At 37.6% G+C, this 15,785-nt stretch overlaps 2 protein-coding genes across 3 annotated transcripts; both read right to left on the bottom strand.

Annotated features, from left to right (window-relative positions):
• Positions 1–5,574: 5,574 nt before the first annotated feature.
• Positions 5,575–8,129, bottom strand: LOC145550216 (uncharacterized). 2 transcript variants are annotated; one of them, XM_081604168.1, is made up of 4 exons: positions 8,026–8,129; positions 7,354–7,457; positions 6,166–6,270; positions 5,575–6,088 (listed from the first exon to the last, which is right to left on the bottom strand). In XM_081604168.1, the coding sequence occupies exons 2-4, from the start codon at positions 7,431–7,433 to the stop codon at positions 5,905–5,907; spliced, it is 369 nt and encodes a 122-aa protein (XP_081460294.1). In that variant the 5' UTR covers positions 7,434–7,457; positions 8,026–8,129; the 3' UTR covers positions 5,575–5,904. The 2 variants fall into 2 exon arrangements, with proteins under 2 accessions (XP_081460294.1, XP_081460293.1); XM_081604167.1 differs by lacking the exon at positions 8,026–8,129 and having other exon boundaries at positions 7,354–7,484.
• A 3,615-nt stretch (positions 8,130–11,744) lies between these two features.
• On the bottom strand, positions 11,745–14,318 carry LOC145550215 (uncharacterized). Its single transcript, XM_081604166.1, has 4 exons — positions 14,214–14,318; positions 13,543–13,646; positions 12,325–12,432; positions 11,745–12,241 (listed from the first exon to the last, which is right to left on the bottom strand). The coding sequence occupies exons 2-4, from the start codon at positions 13,620–13,622 to the stop codon at positions 12,076–12,078; spliced, it is 354 nt and encodes a 117-aa protein (XP_081460292.1). The 5' UTR covers positions 13,623–13,646; positions 14,214–14,318; the 3' UTR covers positions 11,745–12,075.
• Between the last annotated feature and the right edge of the window lie 1,467 nt (positions 14,319–15,785).

The following is a 15,785-nucleotide window of genomic DNA, read 5'->3' as shown; positions in this document are numbered from 1 at the left end:
AGTGAAACCTAATGAATAAATTAACAATTACTGTTTTCAATGGTCAAACTAAATACTCCCAGCTAATCTTAACATTAGACAAAGCCAATCTGAGGAAATACAGCAAAACAGTTTTCAAAGTAGAAATTGTTTAATGGAATAAAAACATGGAAAAAGCAATTGCTTTTTCACATTAGGGCAGGTTGATATGGATACATTTTCCCAATGTATCAAAATCCTCCATCATAGTTTGCCAAGGTTAAATTTGGATAAATTTTCACCTAATGTATCAAAAATCCTCCATCATAGTTTGCCAAGGTTAAATTTGCGCCTAATGTATCAAAAATCCTCCAACATAGTTAAAATTTGTTAATTGTGAAAACCAGACCAAACCACTTTAAATAAATATAATTTGCATCTTTCTTTTTTTGGAATTTGGCAGCAAACTCTGTGTCCAGCAATACAAATAAAGTTGTGTGTCCACCAAGGCCTTTGGGAAGTTTACTCACAAATGAAAAATCTGACTTAATATTGGCCCTTGTGGCAGTTTTTGAGGTTGGTGATATGAGTCTATGCCCAGGGCGATATTATGTCAGAGGGTGACACAGGCAGGTTCTGTCAACTCGGCCACAACAGGTTATCTACTGGCTTTTAGGGATGTCCAGTCAGTAGGGATAGGAGACATGGCAGTACAACGCCACTGGCTGATGATGCTTATGTTGGTGTCTGGTTTAAGATTTCTTTCTTACCCTGAATTAAAAGGTTTTCTAGTCTTAGTTGTATTAGTTTTTTATATGTTAATATGGATTTTAAACTATTTCAATTTCTCCTCTCACCAATACAATTAACAGCATTCAAGATATTTTTCCTACTTTTCTGAGTGATGAGCGGTCATTAATTATGTCTATTGCTTGGAGAGGTGATGTCACACTGTGTGCGAGAGAGACGAGTAGCAATAAAACTTTGTTTTGCTGCTATTAATTGTAAGATGTCTAGTACGCATTTCTGATTCAGTGTATACATTTACCTTAACTTTATGATCTCAAAATCAATGTTGGCATTTTAAAATTTCAACAACTTTCTTAACAGGAAAAGACTGAAAGCTCAAAAGTTTGTTGTTATATATTCAGCCTCCCTGTGACGTTGCTCAGTTTAGTTTTCACCAGTTTGACAACAGGTTTGGGATTTGGGTCAAAAATGTACAGCTTAATGTCTCCTTTTAGATTAAAAAATGTGCAAAATAACAAAGAGGTGAAAGGTCAGTACCTGTCAGACTAGCTGAGCAGCAAATGTCTCTCTGAGGTTCTCGTATGACTTGCTAGCACTGTTTCCTGATTGAAAACAGTGCTAGCACAACCAGCCACTTTCTGAGTGCATCTCTGCTTCCTCACAACTACATTTTACCTTAAACAGCAATATAGTGTTCCTAAAGGAGTTCTTTTTGATTCAGCTCCCAAAATTTGTAGAAGACTCATAAAAGTTAAAAGAAACCAGGAAAAAATAATTGAATAAATATTAATTTTGCATACAGTTTTCATGTAGACTAAAACATAGATTACCTAGATTTACCTTAATCTTGTGGGGATTTGGTTTTCTGTGTGTCAATTTAGTTCCTGTGTTGTCTCGTCTCCCCCTGATTGTTCCCAGTTCTCCCTCATTTCTCTTGTTTACCTTCCCTGTGTATTTAAACCCACCTGTGTCTCTTGTTCCCTGTCAGGTCCTTGTCATTTCTGTTGTGTCATTGTCAGAAGTCTAGTTTTCCATTTTGTTTGTTGTACCAGTTGCTACCAGCATCTGAGCTCCTGGCCTCTACTGACCTGTGCTGCCTGGATTATTGTTTGTATTTCTTCATTAAACCATCATTTATTCACTTTAATCTGGATCCTGCCACAATCAATTCTCACCAACTGCTACACTTCATGACAAATCTCACTGGACATTGATGTTAAATTGATGGCGGTTCTATGAAAACACAACTGTAATTAATACTTGACCACTGCCCACGACTCAGCCAGTCTACATTTTTTCCTTGTCAGAGGAAAGGAGGAAAAATGTCATTCTGACCCACGGATCAGTCAGGAACGCTAAGGAGGGAGATGTATTTCACTCGGTGATGGAATTAGTAACAAAGTGACTTTTCAGTCATACTCTTAATTTATGGAATCAGCCTATATTTGTTGATTGCTTGCCTACAGTTGAAAGCTGCTTCACAATTCAGTAATATTTTTTGTGAAGAATTATCAGTTCCTCTTTTTTTCCACCTTCTTCGTCACCATAGTCATCAGTCGCTTTGTTGGGACTCAACAGGGAGGAGAACTCTGTCAAAGTACTGTTTGCCTTGTGAGACACTTCATGAAGAACAGGTGGCCAAACTTGAGACCCTGAGGGACTCCAAGGCAATTAATTATAGAGCTAAAGAAGAATTGCATTTAATAATGAATAGCCGCTTATCAGTTTAGCGTGATGTCATTCACTACAGATGTATTCATAATGGAATGATGAAGTGTAAAAAATTAAATAAAATATTATTATACAGTGAAACCTAATGAATAAATTAACAATTACTCTTTTTAATGGTCAAACTAAATACTCCCAGCTAATCTTAACATTAGACAAAGCCAATCTGAGGAAATACAGCAAAACCGTTTTCAAAGTAGAAATTGTTTAATGGAATAAAAACATGGAAAAAGCAATTGCTTTTTCACATTAGGGCAGGTTGATATGGATACATTTTTTCCTAATGTATCAAAAATCCTCCATCATAGTTTGCCAAGGTTAAATTTGCGCCTAATGTATCAAAAATCCTCCAACATAGTTAAAATTTGTTAATTGTGAAAACCAGACCAAACCACTTTAAATAAATATAATTTGCATCTTTCTTTTTTTGGAATTTGGCAGCAAGCTCTGTGTCCAGCAATACAAATAAAGTTGTGTGTCCACCAAGGCCTTTGGGAATGTTACTCACAAATGACAAATCTGACTTAATATTGGCCCTTGTGGCAGTTTTTGAGGTTGGTGATATGAGTCTATGCCCAGGGCGATATTATGTCAGAGGGTGACACAGGCAGGTTCTGTCAACTCGGCCACAACAGGTTATCTACTGGCTTTTAGGGATGTCCAGTCAGTAGGGATTGGAGACATGGCAGTACAACGCCACTGGCTGATGATGCTGATGTTGGTGTCTGGTTTAAGATTTCTTTCTAACCCCGAATTAAAAGGCTTTCTAGTCTTAGTTGTATTAGTATTTTTTTTGTTAATATGGATTTTAAACTATTTCAATTTCTCTTCTCACCAATACAATTAACAGCATTCAAGATATTTTTCCTACTTTTCTGAGTGATGAGCGGTCATTCATTATGTCTATTGCTTGGACAGGTGATGTCACACTGTGTGCGAGGGAGACGAGTAGCAATAAAACTTTGTTTTGCTGCTATTAATTGTAAGATGTCTAGTACGCATTTCTGATTCAGTGTATACATTTACCTTAACTTTATGATCTCAAAATCAATGTTGGCATTTTAAAATTTCAACAACTTTCTTAACAGGAAAAGACTGAAAGCTCAAAAGTTTGTTGTTATATATTCAGCCTCCCTGTGACGTTGCTCAGTTTAGTTTTCACCAGTTTGACAACAGGTTTGGGATTTGGGTCAAAAATGTACAGCTTAATGTCTCCTTTTAGATTAGAAAATGTGCAAAATAACAAAGAGGTGAAAGGTCAGTACCTGTCAGACTAGCTGAGCAGCAAATGTCTCTCTGAGGTTCTCGTATGACTTGCTAGCACTGTTTCCTGATTGAAAACAGTGCTAGCACAACCAGCCACTTTCTGAGTGCATCTCTGCTTCCTCACAACTACATTTTACCTTAAACAGCAATATAGTGTTCCTAAAGGAGTTCTTTTTGATTCAGCTCCCAAAATTTGTAGAAGACTCATAAAAGTTAAAAGAAACCAGGAAAAAATAATTGAATAAATATTAATTTTGCATACAGTTTTCATGTAGACTAAAACATAGATTACCTAGATTTACCTTAATCTTGTGGGGATTTGGTTTTCTGTGTGTCAATTTAGTTCCTGTGTTGTCTCGTCTCCCCCTGATTGTTCCCAGTTCTCCCTCATTTCTCTTGTTTACCTTCCCTGTGTATTTAAACCCACCTGTGTCTCTTGTTCCCTGTCAGGTCCTTGTCATTTCTGTTGTGTCATTGTCAGAAGTCTAGTTTTCCATTTTGTTTGTTGTACCAGTTGCTACCAGCATCTGAGCTCCTGGCCTCTACTGACCTGTGCTGCCTGGATTATTGTTTGTATTTCTTCATTAAACCATCATTTATTCACTTTAATCTGGATCCTGCCACGATCCATTCTCACCAACTGCTACACTTCATGACAAATCTCACTGGACATTGATGTTAAATTGATGGCGGTTCTATGAAAACACAACTGTACTTGACCACTGCCCACGACTCAGCAGTCTACATTTTTTCCTTGTCAGAGGAAAGGAGGAAAAATGTCATTCTGACCCACGGATCAGTCAGGAACGCTAAGGAGGGAGATGTATTTCACTCTGTGATGGAATTAGTAACAAAGTGACTTTTCAGTCACACTCTTAATTTATGGAATCAGCCTATATTTGTTGATTGCTTGCCTACAGTTGAAAGCTGCTTCACAATTCAGTAATATTTTTTGTGAAGAATTATCAGTTCCTCTTTATTGTCTGATTTTATCAAGTGCTATAAACCTCAACAACATGAGATTCTGTAACAATCAAAATGTTATCAAACCTTTCCAAAACAGAATAAATAACTTCTGTGTAAACCAAATAAATGCTTGACTATGGATGTATTGTTTATAAGTCAGTTGCAAATTCTTTGTTATTAGATTTAGACATAATTCAAGCTAAAGCGCTTAGGATATGTTGTGGTGCTTTTAGAACCTCTCCAACTCCTGCTCTTCAGGTGATAACCGGAGAAATGCCACTGGACTTAAGGCGGATGAAACTGTCAGCGAAGTATTGGTTAAATTTACAAGGGCATGAGGAAAATCACTCTACCGCACAGGTATTCAGAGAATGTTGGGAATATCGTCATAACATCAGGAGTTTTGGATGGGCAGGGAATGTCTATGTAGATCATTTGGGGATAAATAATATAGCATGCTGTAAAACTGTAATTAAATCTAAAATTGCTCCATGGTCATTTGAAATGCTAATAGTAAATTTACAACCAAAAAAATAACAGTAGTGTGGAGGTTTTTATCCAATTATTCAGCAGTATTTAGAAATAATGAAAACATGACACAAATATATGATGCATCAAAAGAGGAAAATGATAAAACAGGAGTAGCAGTATATTTTTCTAAACAAAAAATTGACAAAACAGATCAAACCTGAAGGTTTATGAATATTCAAAGCTTGTGTGTTTCCAGGCTAAGTTTAATGCTTACATATCATAGGTGAGCAATAGGGTGTCACAGCAAACAAAGCATTACTTTAGGGTTACCTGTGGCAACATTTAACAAACACTGTTAAATAGCTCATTCATTACCTGTGACTTACAGGCACATTCAAAAGCAGTCTTAAATAACGAGCAAGGGACACAAAATGCTCACTGTGTTTTCTACCCCAACCAGTTGAGGAAGAAATGCTTTTATTGATTTAATTGGCATCTTGTGCTGAAACAGAAATCTGCAAGAATTTTTTTTGTGAGAAGCAAAATTTTTCTTCATTTTATTAGTGCTGTGATTTACAAGAATCACAAAGCTGGAAGAAAACATGTGGATTCAGATGGCTTAGATCAAAGGCACTGTAGTCTTGAAGCTTATAAAATGATTTTTAAAAAAATCATCTTATGATGTGATTTATCACCAGAGTCGTCATTCATTCATTCACCGTTACACATGATCATTAGGTCACTGGGGTATTCTCCCAGTTTGTACTAGATAGGCACGTAGATGCTATAATTTCGAGACCAGTCAAGCAGAATGTCCCTCTTGCCGAAGCTGAACGGGCCCACGTCTGTCTTTGGGAATGCTGTACCCCGTAGAATATAAGATAGCTTATCTCCTAAGTTATGTGTTGCACAGGTAGACGTTTTGCACTGTCGCTTCTGTAAGCGATGCCTGAAACAGATAAAACGTGACGTTAAAAAAAAGAACATGTTTTTACACAACAAAAACTCGTGTTCACGAGCGCGTACCTGTTCGTTGCTGTGAGCCCCCTCTGCAGCCGTGAGCCCGTGAGACCTTCCTTGGCTGGAAGAGCATTTTCTTGCTCGTCGTCGGAGGAGCCGGGACTGAAGTTCCTGGATTACAGATGGAAAAGGGTCAAAGCATTTCACGCTGATGATACCCTCTTTAAACTAGCTGCTAGTCCTGAGAGACCGAGTGAGAGGGGAGAAAGTGGCCACTTAGCCAGCCATCCTGGGGTTAAGCCCTTTTTGCACTGCAGGGTCCGGGTCTGGCCCAGCCCGGTGTTCTATTATGCTCCTGTGCAGCGTTGCAGTACTCGAGACCATTTTTTGATGGTCTTGGGCACTGAGGTCTCGGGATTTTATTTTGAGACCAGTCAAGATCGCAACTGTGAAAATATCACTAAACATTCGGCATACTGTCCTGGTGCAGACAGTGGTGATTTCTGACATGAATGATATGGGCAAATGCCCAGGGCATTAACTTTTTAGATAAGCAGAACAAATTTATTTCAACTCTAAGTATTTAATATCTAGGTGTTTTTATGGGAATAGCAGTTTTGATCATATTTCACATTTTATTGTGTCATGTAGCGCGGGGCGCTGGTCTTGACTTGGTCTCGTACCCTTAAAGTCTTGGTCTTGTCGGTTTTGGGATAGGGCCGAAATTCTCAAATGTCGGGGTGCGCCCCCCTGGGGGGAATGACAGAAAATACTTGAGAAACACTGGGTTAGGTGGTCTTGACTACAACACTGCTTCTGTGTGTTGGAGGTCGTTTGGTTGTAAATCTGAAGATACAGGAAATATAACAAATCGCAATTGGTGGCGCTGTTGCTGTGCACAAGAGATGTGAGCTGGCCCTGTAAAGAAGAAGATGAGGTTCCCCATGGGGAAAATAAACGTTGCCAGTTATCTGCTAGAATATTAATTTATTTGACCTGGTGTATCATACACAACGAGATCATCTTCAAAATCCTGAGATTATGTACAGTTGATGCAGACCAGGAAGTCGAGATATTCAGTCAGGATACCACAGATAAATGGCGCATAATTTAGGTGCAAACATTATATTTTATTGTTCATATCTAGACAGCTATTTCGGTTCATGTTTGAATGGATTTGATCAGTGAAGCTAAATTACGGAACTGCTGTCCACTTCGTAGATTCTCCAGCTCATTTCCTTTGCTGCCGCTCACCTGTGGCTTGGAGCGGCTGCGATGCAGTGGAGCAACACAAACACCGCCAAGAGAAACACAGGCACTCTCAGGTGATACATGGTGTTTCTGATGCTGATGACTTCCTGGAGAAACACAAAGGGTTTCATCAACGTTAGACTTTGTTTTCTCCAGTTCTCTACAGTTAGGGTTAGGGCTACCATTTATTAAAAAGATGCATAAAAAATTTAATCTGGTACTTTAGCACTGCATCATCTACTTGTATTATTTAATTTGATGCTACTTGAAATGTTCTAAAATGTATAATTACATTTTCATCAAATCACAACACACATCTTTATTAAAATGTTGTTTTTTTTATAGTATGATATGCAAATTGGTAAAGAGAAACATTTATTAAACAAAACAGGTAAAACACAATAAAAAAACAGATTTCAATATGTAGTTAAAAATAAAAGAAGCTAAGATCAGTCATTTATCGTAGGCGTTTAATTATTAATAATGAATCAATAAATATCCAAAGGATTTGATGAGTGAATTCCCTTTTAATCTCAAAATATTAGTGGAAACACTCAAAAGTGTGTTTGTCAAAATATATGAAAAAGTATTTTAGCTTCACATGAAACTGACATATATTTTTGATAGAATAAAATAAAGAAAGATACATGGGAACTGGAAGGTTCCTGTACTCACTGGGTGTAACGTTTCTTCCTAGTCTGTCTGTTGAGCAGTTTGATGGTTTGTCAGGCTGTAACAGTTTATAAGCTCTCTGCTCAAACCACTTGTGACATCAGCTCTTTCCAAATATAGCCAAGCAATTTTATTTTCACGCAGTGTTGGGGGGGAAAAGGGAGGAACTCTGATACGTTCAGATTTGTATTCGGACAGCCACTCCACATGCACACACATACAGAGGCGTTGCTGCATGTCATCATCACCATCACCTTCTTCGTCACCATAGTTATCAGTCGCTTTGTTCTGACTCAACAGGTAGGAGAACTCTGTCAAAGTACTGTTTGAGTTGTGAGACACTTTATGAAGAACAGGTGGCCAAACTTGAGACCCTGAGGGACTCCAAGGCGATTAATAATAGATCTAAAGAAGAATTGCATTTAATAATGAATAGCCGCTTATCAGTTTAGCATGATGTCATTCACTACAGATGTATTCATAATGGAATGATGAAGTGTAAAAAATTAAATAAAATATTATTATACAGTGAAACCCAATGAATAAATTAACAATTACTGTTTTTAATGGTCAAACTAAATACTCCCAGCTAATCTTAACATTAGACAAGGCCAATCTGAGGAAATACAGCAAAATAGTTTTCAAAGTAGAAATTGTTTAATGGAATAAAAACATGGAAAAAGCAATTGCTTTTTCACATTAGGGCAGGTTGATCTGGATACATTTTCCCAATGTATCAAAATCCTCCATCATAGTTTGCCAAGGTTAAATTTGGATAAATTTTCGCCTAATGTATCAAAAATCTTCCATCATAGTTTGCCAAGGTTAAATTTGGATAAATTTTTGCCTAATGTATCAAAAATCTTCCATCATAGTTTGCCAAGGTTAAATTTGGATAAATTTTCGCCTAATGTATCAAAAATCCTCCAACATAGTTAAAATTTGTTAATTGTGAAAACCAGACCAAACCACTTTAAATAAATATAATTTGCATCTTTCTTTTTTTGGAATTTGGCAGCAAACTCTGTGTCCAGCAATACAAATAAAGTTGTGTGTCCACCAAGGCCTTTGGGAAGTTTACTCACAAATGACAAATCTGACTTAATATTGGCCCTTGTGGCAGTTTTTGAGGTTGGTGATATGAGTCTCTGCCCAGGGCGATATTATGTCAGAGGGTGACACAGGCAGGTTCTGTCAACTCGGCCACAACAGGTTATCTACTGGCTTTTAGGGATGTCCAGTCAGTAGGGATAGGAGACATGGCAGTACAACGCCACTGGCTGATGATGCTTATGTTGGTGTCTGGTTTAAGATTTCTTTCTTACCCTGAATTAAAAGGTTTTCTAGTCTTAGTTGTATTAGTTTTTTATATGTTAATATGGATTTTAAACTATTTCAATTTCTCCTCTCACCAATACAATTAACAGCATTCAAGATATTTTTCCTACTTTTCTGAGTGATGAGCGGTCATCAATTATGTCTATTGCTTGGAGAGGTGATGTCACACTGTGTGCGAGAGAGACGAGTAGCAATAAAACTTTGTTTTGCTGCTATTAATTGTAAGATGTCTAGTACGCATTTCTGATTCAGTGTATACATTTACCTTAACTTTATGATCTCAAAATCAATGTTGGCATTTTAAAATTTCAACAACTTTCTTAACAGGAAAAGACTGAAAGCTCAAAAGTTTGTTGTTATATATTCAGCCTCCCTGTGACGTTGCTCAGTTTAGTTTTCACCAGTTTGACAACAGGTTTGGGATTTGGGTCAAAAATGTACAGCTTAATGTCTCCTTTTAGATTAAAAAATGTGCAAAATAACAAAGAGGTGAAAGGTCAGTACCTGTCAGACTAGCTGAGCAGCAAATGTCTCTCTGAGGTTCTCGTATGACTTGCTAGCACTGTTTCCTGATTGAAAACAGTGCTAGCACAACCAGCCACTTTCTGAGTGCATCTCTGCTTCCTCACAACTACATTTTACCTTAAACAGCAATATAGTGTTCCTAAAGGAGTTCTTTTTGATTCAGCTCCCAAAATTTGTAGAAGACTCATAAAAGTTAAAAGAAACCAGGAAAAAATAATTGAATAAATATTAATTTTGCATACAGTTTTCATGTAGACTAAAACATAGATTACCTAGATTTACCTTAATCTTGTGGGGATTTGGTTTTCTGTGTGTCAATTTAGTTCCTGTGTTGTCTCGTCTCCCCCTGATTGTTCCCAGTTCTCCCTCATTTCTCTTGTTTACCTTCCCTGTGTATTTAAACCCACCTGTGTCTCTTGTTCCCTGTCAGGTCCTTGTCATTTCTGTTGTGTCATTGTCAGAAGTCTAGTTTTCCATTTTGTTTGTTGTACCAGTTGCTACCAGCATCTGAGCTCCTGGCCTCTACTGACCTGTGCTGCCTGGATTATTGTTTGTATTTCTTCATTAAACCATCATTTATTCACTTTAATCTGGATCCTGCCACGATCCATTCTCACCAACTGCTACACTTCATGACAAATCTCACTGGACATTGATGTTAAATTGATGGCGGTTCTATGAAAACACAACTGTAATTAATACTTGACCACTGCCCACGACTCAGCAGTCTACATTTTTTCCTTGTCAGAGGAAAGGAGGAAAAATGTCATTCTGACCCACGGATCAGTCAGGAACGCTAAGGAGGGAGATGTATTTCACTCTGTGATGGAATTAGTAACAAAGTGACTTTTCAGTCACACTCTTAATTTATGGAATCAGCCTATATTTGTTGATTGCTTGCCTACAGTTGAAAGCTGCTTCACAATTCAGTAATATTTTTTGTGAAGAATTATCAGTTCCTCTTTATTGTCTGATTTTATCAAGTGCTATAAACCTCAACAACATGAGATTCTGTAACAATCAAAATGTTATCAAACCTTTCCAAAACAGAATAAATAACTTCTGTGTAAACCAAATAATTGCTTGACTATGGATGTATTGTTTATAAGTCAGTTGCAAATTCTTTGTTATTAGATTTAGACATAATTCAAGCTAAAGCGCTTAGGATATGTTGTGGTGCTTTTAGAACCTCTCCAACTCCTGCTCTTCAGGTGATAACCGGAGAAATGCCACTGGACTTAAGGCGGATGAAACTGTCAGCGAAGTATTGGTTAAATTTACAAGGGCATGAGGAAAATCACTCTACCGCACAGGTATTCAGAGAATGTTGGGAATATCGTCATAACATCAGGAGTTTTGGATGGGCAGGGAATGTCTATGTAGATCATTTGGGGATAAATAATATAGCATGCTGTAAAACTGTAATTAAATCTAAAATTGCTCCATGGTCATTTGAAATGCTAATAGTAAATTTACAACCAAAAAAATAACAGTAGTGTGGAGGTTTTTATCCAATTATTCAGCAGTATTTAGAAATAATGAAAACATGACACAAATATATGATGCATCAAAAGAGGAAAATGATAAAACAGGAGTAGCAGTATATTTTTCTAAACAAAAAATTGACAAAACAGATCAAACCTGAAGGTTTATGAATATTGAAAGTTTGTGTGTTTCCAGGCTAAGTTTAATGCTTACATATCATAGGTGAGCAATAGGGTGTCACAGCAAACAAAGCATTACTTTAGGGTTACCTGTGGCAACATTTAACAAACACTGTTAAATAGCTCATTCATTACCTGTGACTTACAGGCACATTCAAAAGCAGTCTTAAATAACGAACAAGGGACACAAAATGCTCACTGTGTTTTCTACCCCAACCAGTTGAGGAAGAAATGCTTTTATTGATTTAATTGGCATCTTGTGCTGAAACAGAAATCTGCAAGAATTTTTTTTGTGAGAAGCAAAAAAATTTTTCATTTCATTAGTGCTGTGATTTACAAGATTCACAAAGCTGGAAGACAACATGTGGATTCAGATGACTTAGATCAAAGGCACTGTAGTCTTGAAGCTTATAAAATGATTTAAAAAATAAATCATCTTATGATGTGATTTATCACCAGAGTCGTCATTCATTCATTCACCGTTACACATGATCATTAGGTCACTGGGGTATTCTCCCAGTTTGTACTAGAAAGGCAGGTAGCCGGGAGGCTGAATGTCCCTCTTGCCGTAGCTGTACGGGCCCACGTCTGTGGGGGTTTTCGCAGTACCCCGTGGAATATTCCATAGTTTATCTGCTAAGTAACATCTTGCACAGGTAGTCATTTTGCGCTGTCGCTTCTGTAAGCGATGCCTGAAACAGATAAAACGTGATGTTAAAAAAAGAAAAAAAAACATGTTTTTACACAACAAAAACTCGTGTTCACGAGCGCGTACCTGTTCGTTGCTGTGAGCCCCCTCTGCAGCCGTGAGCCCGTGAGACCTTCCTTGGCTGGAAGAGCATTTTCTTGCTCGTCGTCGTCGGAGGAGTCAGGACTGAAGTTCCTGGATTACAGATGGAAAAGGGTCAAAGCATTTCACGCTGATGATACCCTCTTTAAACTAGCTGCTAGTCCTGAGAGACCGAGTGAGAGGGGAGAAAGTGGCCACTTAGCCAGCCATCCTGGGGTTGCACAACGGAGTGCTTTCTTAAGCCCTTTTTGCACTGCAGGGTCCGGGTCTGGCCCAGCCCGGTGTTCTATTATGCTCCTGTGCAGCGTTGCAGTACTCGAGACCATTTTTTGATGGTCTTGGGCACTGAGGTCTCGGGATTTTATTTTGAGACCAGTCAAGATCGCAACTGTGAAAATATCACTAAACATTCGGCATACTGTCCTGGTGCAGACAGTGGTGATTTCTGACATGAATGATATGGGCAAATGCCCAGGGCATTAACTTTTTAGATAAGCAGAACAAATTTATTTCAACTCTAAGTATTTAATATCTAGGTGTTTTTATGGGAATAGCAGTTTTGATCATATTTCACATTTTATTGTGTCATGTAGCGCGGGGCGCTGGTCTTGACTTGGTCTCGTACCCTTAAAGTCTTGGTCTTGTCGGTTTTGGGATAGGGCCGAAATTCTCAAATATCGGGGTGCGCCCCCCTGGGGGGGAATGACAGAAAATACTTGAGAAACACTGGGTTAGGTGGTCTTGACTACAACACTGCTCCTGTGTGTTGGAGGCCGTTTGGTTGTAAATCTGAAGATACAGGAAATATAACAAATCGCAATTGGTGGCGCTGTTGCTGTGCACAAGAGATGTGAGCTGGCCCTGTAAAGAAGAAGATGAGGTTCCCCATCGGGAAAATAAACGTTGCCAGTTATCTGCTAGAATATTAATTTATTTGACCTGGTGTATCATACACAACGAGATCAACTTCAAAATCCTGAGATTATGATTATGTACAGTTGATGCAGACCAGGAAGTTGAGATATTCAGTCAGGATACCACAGATAAATGGCGCATAATTTAGGTGCAAACATTATATTTTATTGTTCATATCTAGACAGCTATTTCGGTTCATGTTTGAATGGATTTGATCAGTGAAGCTAAATTACGGAACCGCTGTCCACTTCGTAGATTCTCCAGCTCATTTCCTTTGCTGCCGCTCACCTGTGGCTTGGAGCGGCTGCGATGCAGTGGAGCAACACAAACGCCACCAGGAGAAACACAGGCACTCTCAGGTGATACATGGTGTTTCTGATGCTGATGACTTCCTGGAGAAACACAAAGGGTTTCATCAACATTAGACTTTGTTTTCTCCAGTTCTCTACAGTTAGGGTTAGGGCTTCCATTTATTAAAAAGATGCATAAAAAATTTAATCTGGTACTTTAGCACTGCATCATCTACTTGTATTATTTAATTTGATGCTACTTGAAATGTTCTAAAATGTATAATTACATTTTCATCAAATCACAACACACATCTTTATTAAAATATTGTTTTTTTATAGTATGATATGCAAATTGGTAAAGAGAAACATTTATTAAACAAAACAGGTAAAACACAATACAAAAACAGATTTCAATATGTAGTTAAAAATAAAAGAAGCTAAGATCAGTCATTTATCCTAGGCGTTTAATTATTAATAATGAATCAATAAATATCCAAAGGATTTGATGAGTGAATTCCCTTTTAATCTCAAAATATTAGTGGAAACACTCAAAAGTGTGTTTGTCAAAATATATGAAAAAGTATTTTAGCTTCACATGAAACTGACATATATTTTTGATAGAATAAAATAAAGAAAGACACATGGGAACTGGAAGGTTCCTGTACTCACTGGGTGTAACGTTTCTTCCTAGTCTGTCTGTTGAGCAGTTTGATGGTTTGTCAGGCTGTAACAGTTTATAAGCTCTCTGCTCAAACCACTTGTGACATCAGCTCTTTCCAAATATAGCCAAGCAATTTTATTTTCACGCAGTGTTGGGGGGGAAAAGGGAGGAACTCTGATACGTTCAGATTTGTATTCGGACAGCCACTCCACATGCACACACATACAGAGGCGTTGCTGCATGTCATCATCACCATCACCTTCTTCGTCACCATAGTCATCAGTCGCTTTGTTGGGACTCAACAGGGAGGAGAACTCTGTCAAAGTACTGTTTACCTTGTGAGACACTTTATGAAGAACAGGTGGCCAAACTTGAGACCCTGAGGGACTCCAAGGCAATTAATAATAGATCTAAAGAAGAATTGCATTTAATAATGAATAGCCGCTTATCAGTTTAGCGTGATGTCATTCACTACAGATGTATTCATAATGGAATGATGAAGTGTAAAAAATTAAATAAAATATTATTATACAGTGAAACCCAATGAATAAATTAACAATTACTGTTTTTAATGGTCAAACTAAATACTCCCAGCTAATCTTAACATTAGACAAAGCCAATCTGAGGAAATACAGCAAAAATAGTTTTCAAAGTAGAAATTGTTTAATGGAATAAAAACATGGAAAAAGCAATTGCTTTTTCACATTAGGGCAGGTTGATCTGGATACATTTTCCCAATGTATCAAAATCTTCCATCATAGTTTGCCAAGGTTAAATTTGGATAAATTTTCGCCTAATGTATCAAAAATCTTCCATCATAGTTTGCCAAGGTTAAATTTGGATAAATTTTCGCCTAATGTATCAAAAATCTTCCATCATACCTTGCCAAGGTTAAATTTGGATAAATTTGCGCCTAATGTATGAAAAATCCTCCAACATAGTTAAAATTTGTTAATTGTGAAAACCAGACCAAACCACTTTAAATGAATATAATTTGCATCATTCTTTTTTTGGAATTTGGCAGCAAACTCTGTGTCCAGCAATACAAATAAAGTTGTGTGTCCACCAAGGCCTTTAGGAATGTTACTCACAAATGACAAATCTGACTTAATATTGGCCCTTGTGGCAGTTTTTGAGGTTGGTGATATGAGTCTCTGCCCAGGGCGATATTATGTCAGAGGGTGACACAGGCAGGTTCTGTCAACTCGGCCACAACAGGTTATCTATTGGCTTTTAGGGATGTCCAGTCAGTAGGGATTGGAGACATGGCAGTACAACGCCACTGGCTGATGATGCTAATGTTGGTGTCTGGTTTAAGATTTCTTTCTTACCCTGAATTAAAAGGTTTTCTAGTCTTAGTTGTATTAGTTTTTTATATGTTAATATGGATTTTAAACTATTTCAATTTCTCCTCTCACCAATACAATTAACAGCATTCAAGATATTTTTCCTACTTTTCTGAGTGATGAGCGGTCATTAATTATGTCTATTGCTTGGAGAGGTGATGTCACACTGTGTGCGAGAGAGACGAGTAGCAATAAAACTTTGTTTTGCTGCTATTAATTGTGAGAAGTCCAGTA

The sequence above is a fragment of the Poecilia reticulata genome, chromosome 23 (assembly GCF_904066995.2).
Source record: "Poecilia reticulata chromosome 23, P_reticulata-male-v2, whole genome shotgun sequence".
In the NCBI taxonomy this organism is placed as follows: domain Eukaryota; kingdom Metazoa; phylum Chordata; class Actinopteri; order Cyprinodontiformes; family Poeciliidae; genus Poecilia; species Poecilia reticulata.
This window is presented reverse-complemented; position numbering and strand designations above follow the sequence as displayed.

What these genes read in the sequence shown, in the direction of transcription:
- LOC145550216 (XM_081604167.1), bottom strand. Translation starts at nt 7,481, where the DNA reads ATGAAACCCTTTGTGTTTCTCCAGGAAGTCATCAGCATCAGAAACACC. An exon ending in GCAGCCGCTCCAAGCCACAG is followed by an intron (nt 6,271 to 7,353) that starts GTGAGCGGCAGC and finishes TCTGTAATCCAG; the next exon opens with GAACTTCAGTCCCGGCTCCT. An exon ending in GGGCTCACAGCAACGAACAG is followed by an intron (nt 6,089 to 6,165) that starts GTACGCGCTCGT and finishes TATCTGTTTCAG; the next exon opens with GCATCGCTTACAGAAGCGAC.
- LOC145550215 (XM_081604166.1), bottom strand. Translation starts at nt 13,622, where the DNA reads ATGTATCACCTGAGAGTGCCTGTGTTTCTCCTGGTGGCGTTTGTGTTG. An exon ending in GCAGCCGCTCCAAGCCACAG is followed by an intron (nt 12,433 to 13,542) that starts GTGAGCGGCAGC and finishes TCTGTAATCCAG; the next exon opens with GAACTTCAGTCCTGACTCCT. An exon ending in GGGCTCACAGCAACGAACAG is followed by an intron (nt 12,242 to 12,324) that starts GTACGCGCTCGT and finishes TATCTGTTTCAG; the next exon opens with GCATCGCTTACAGAAGCGAC.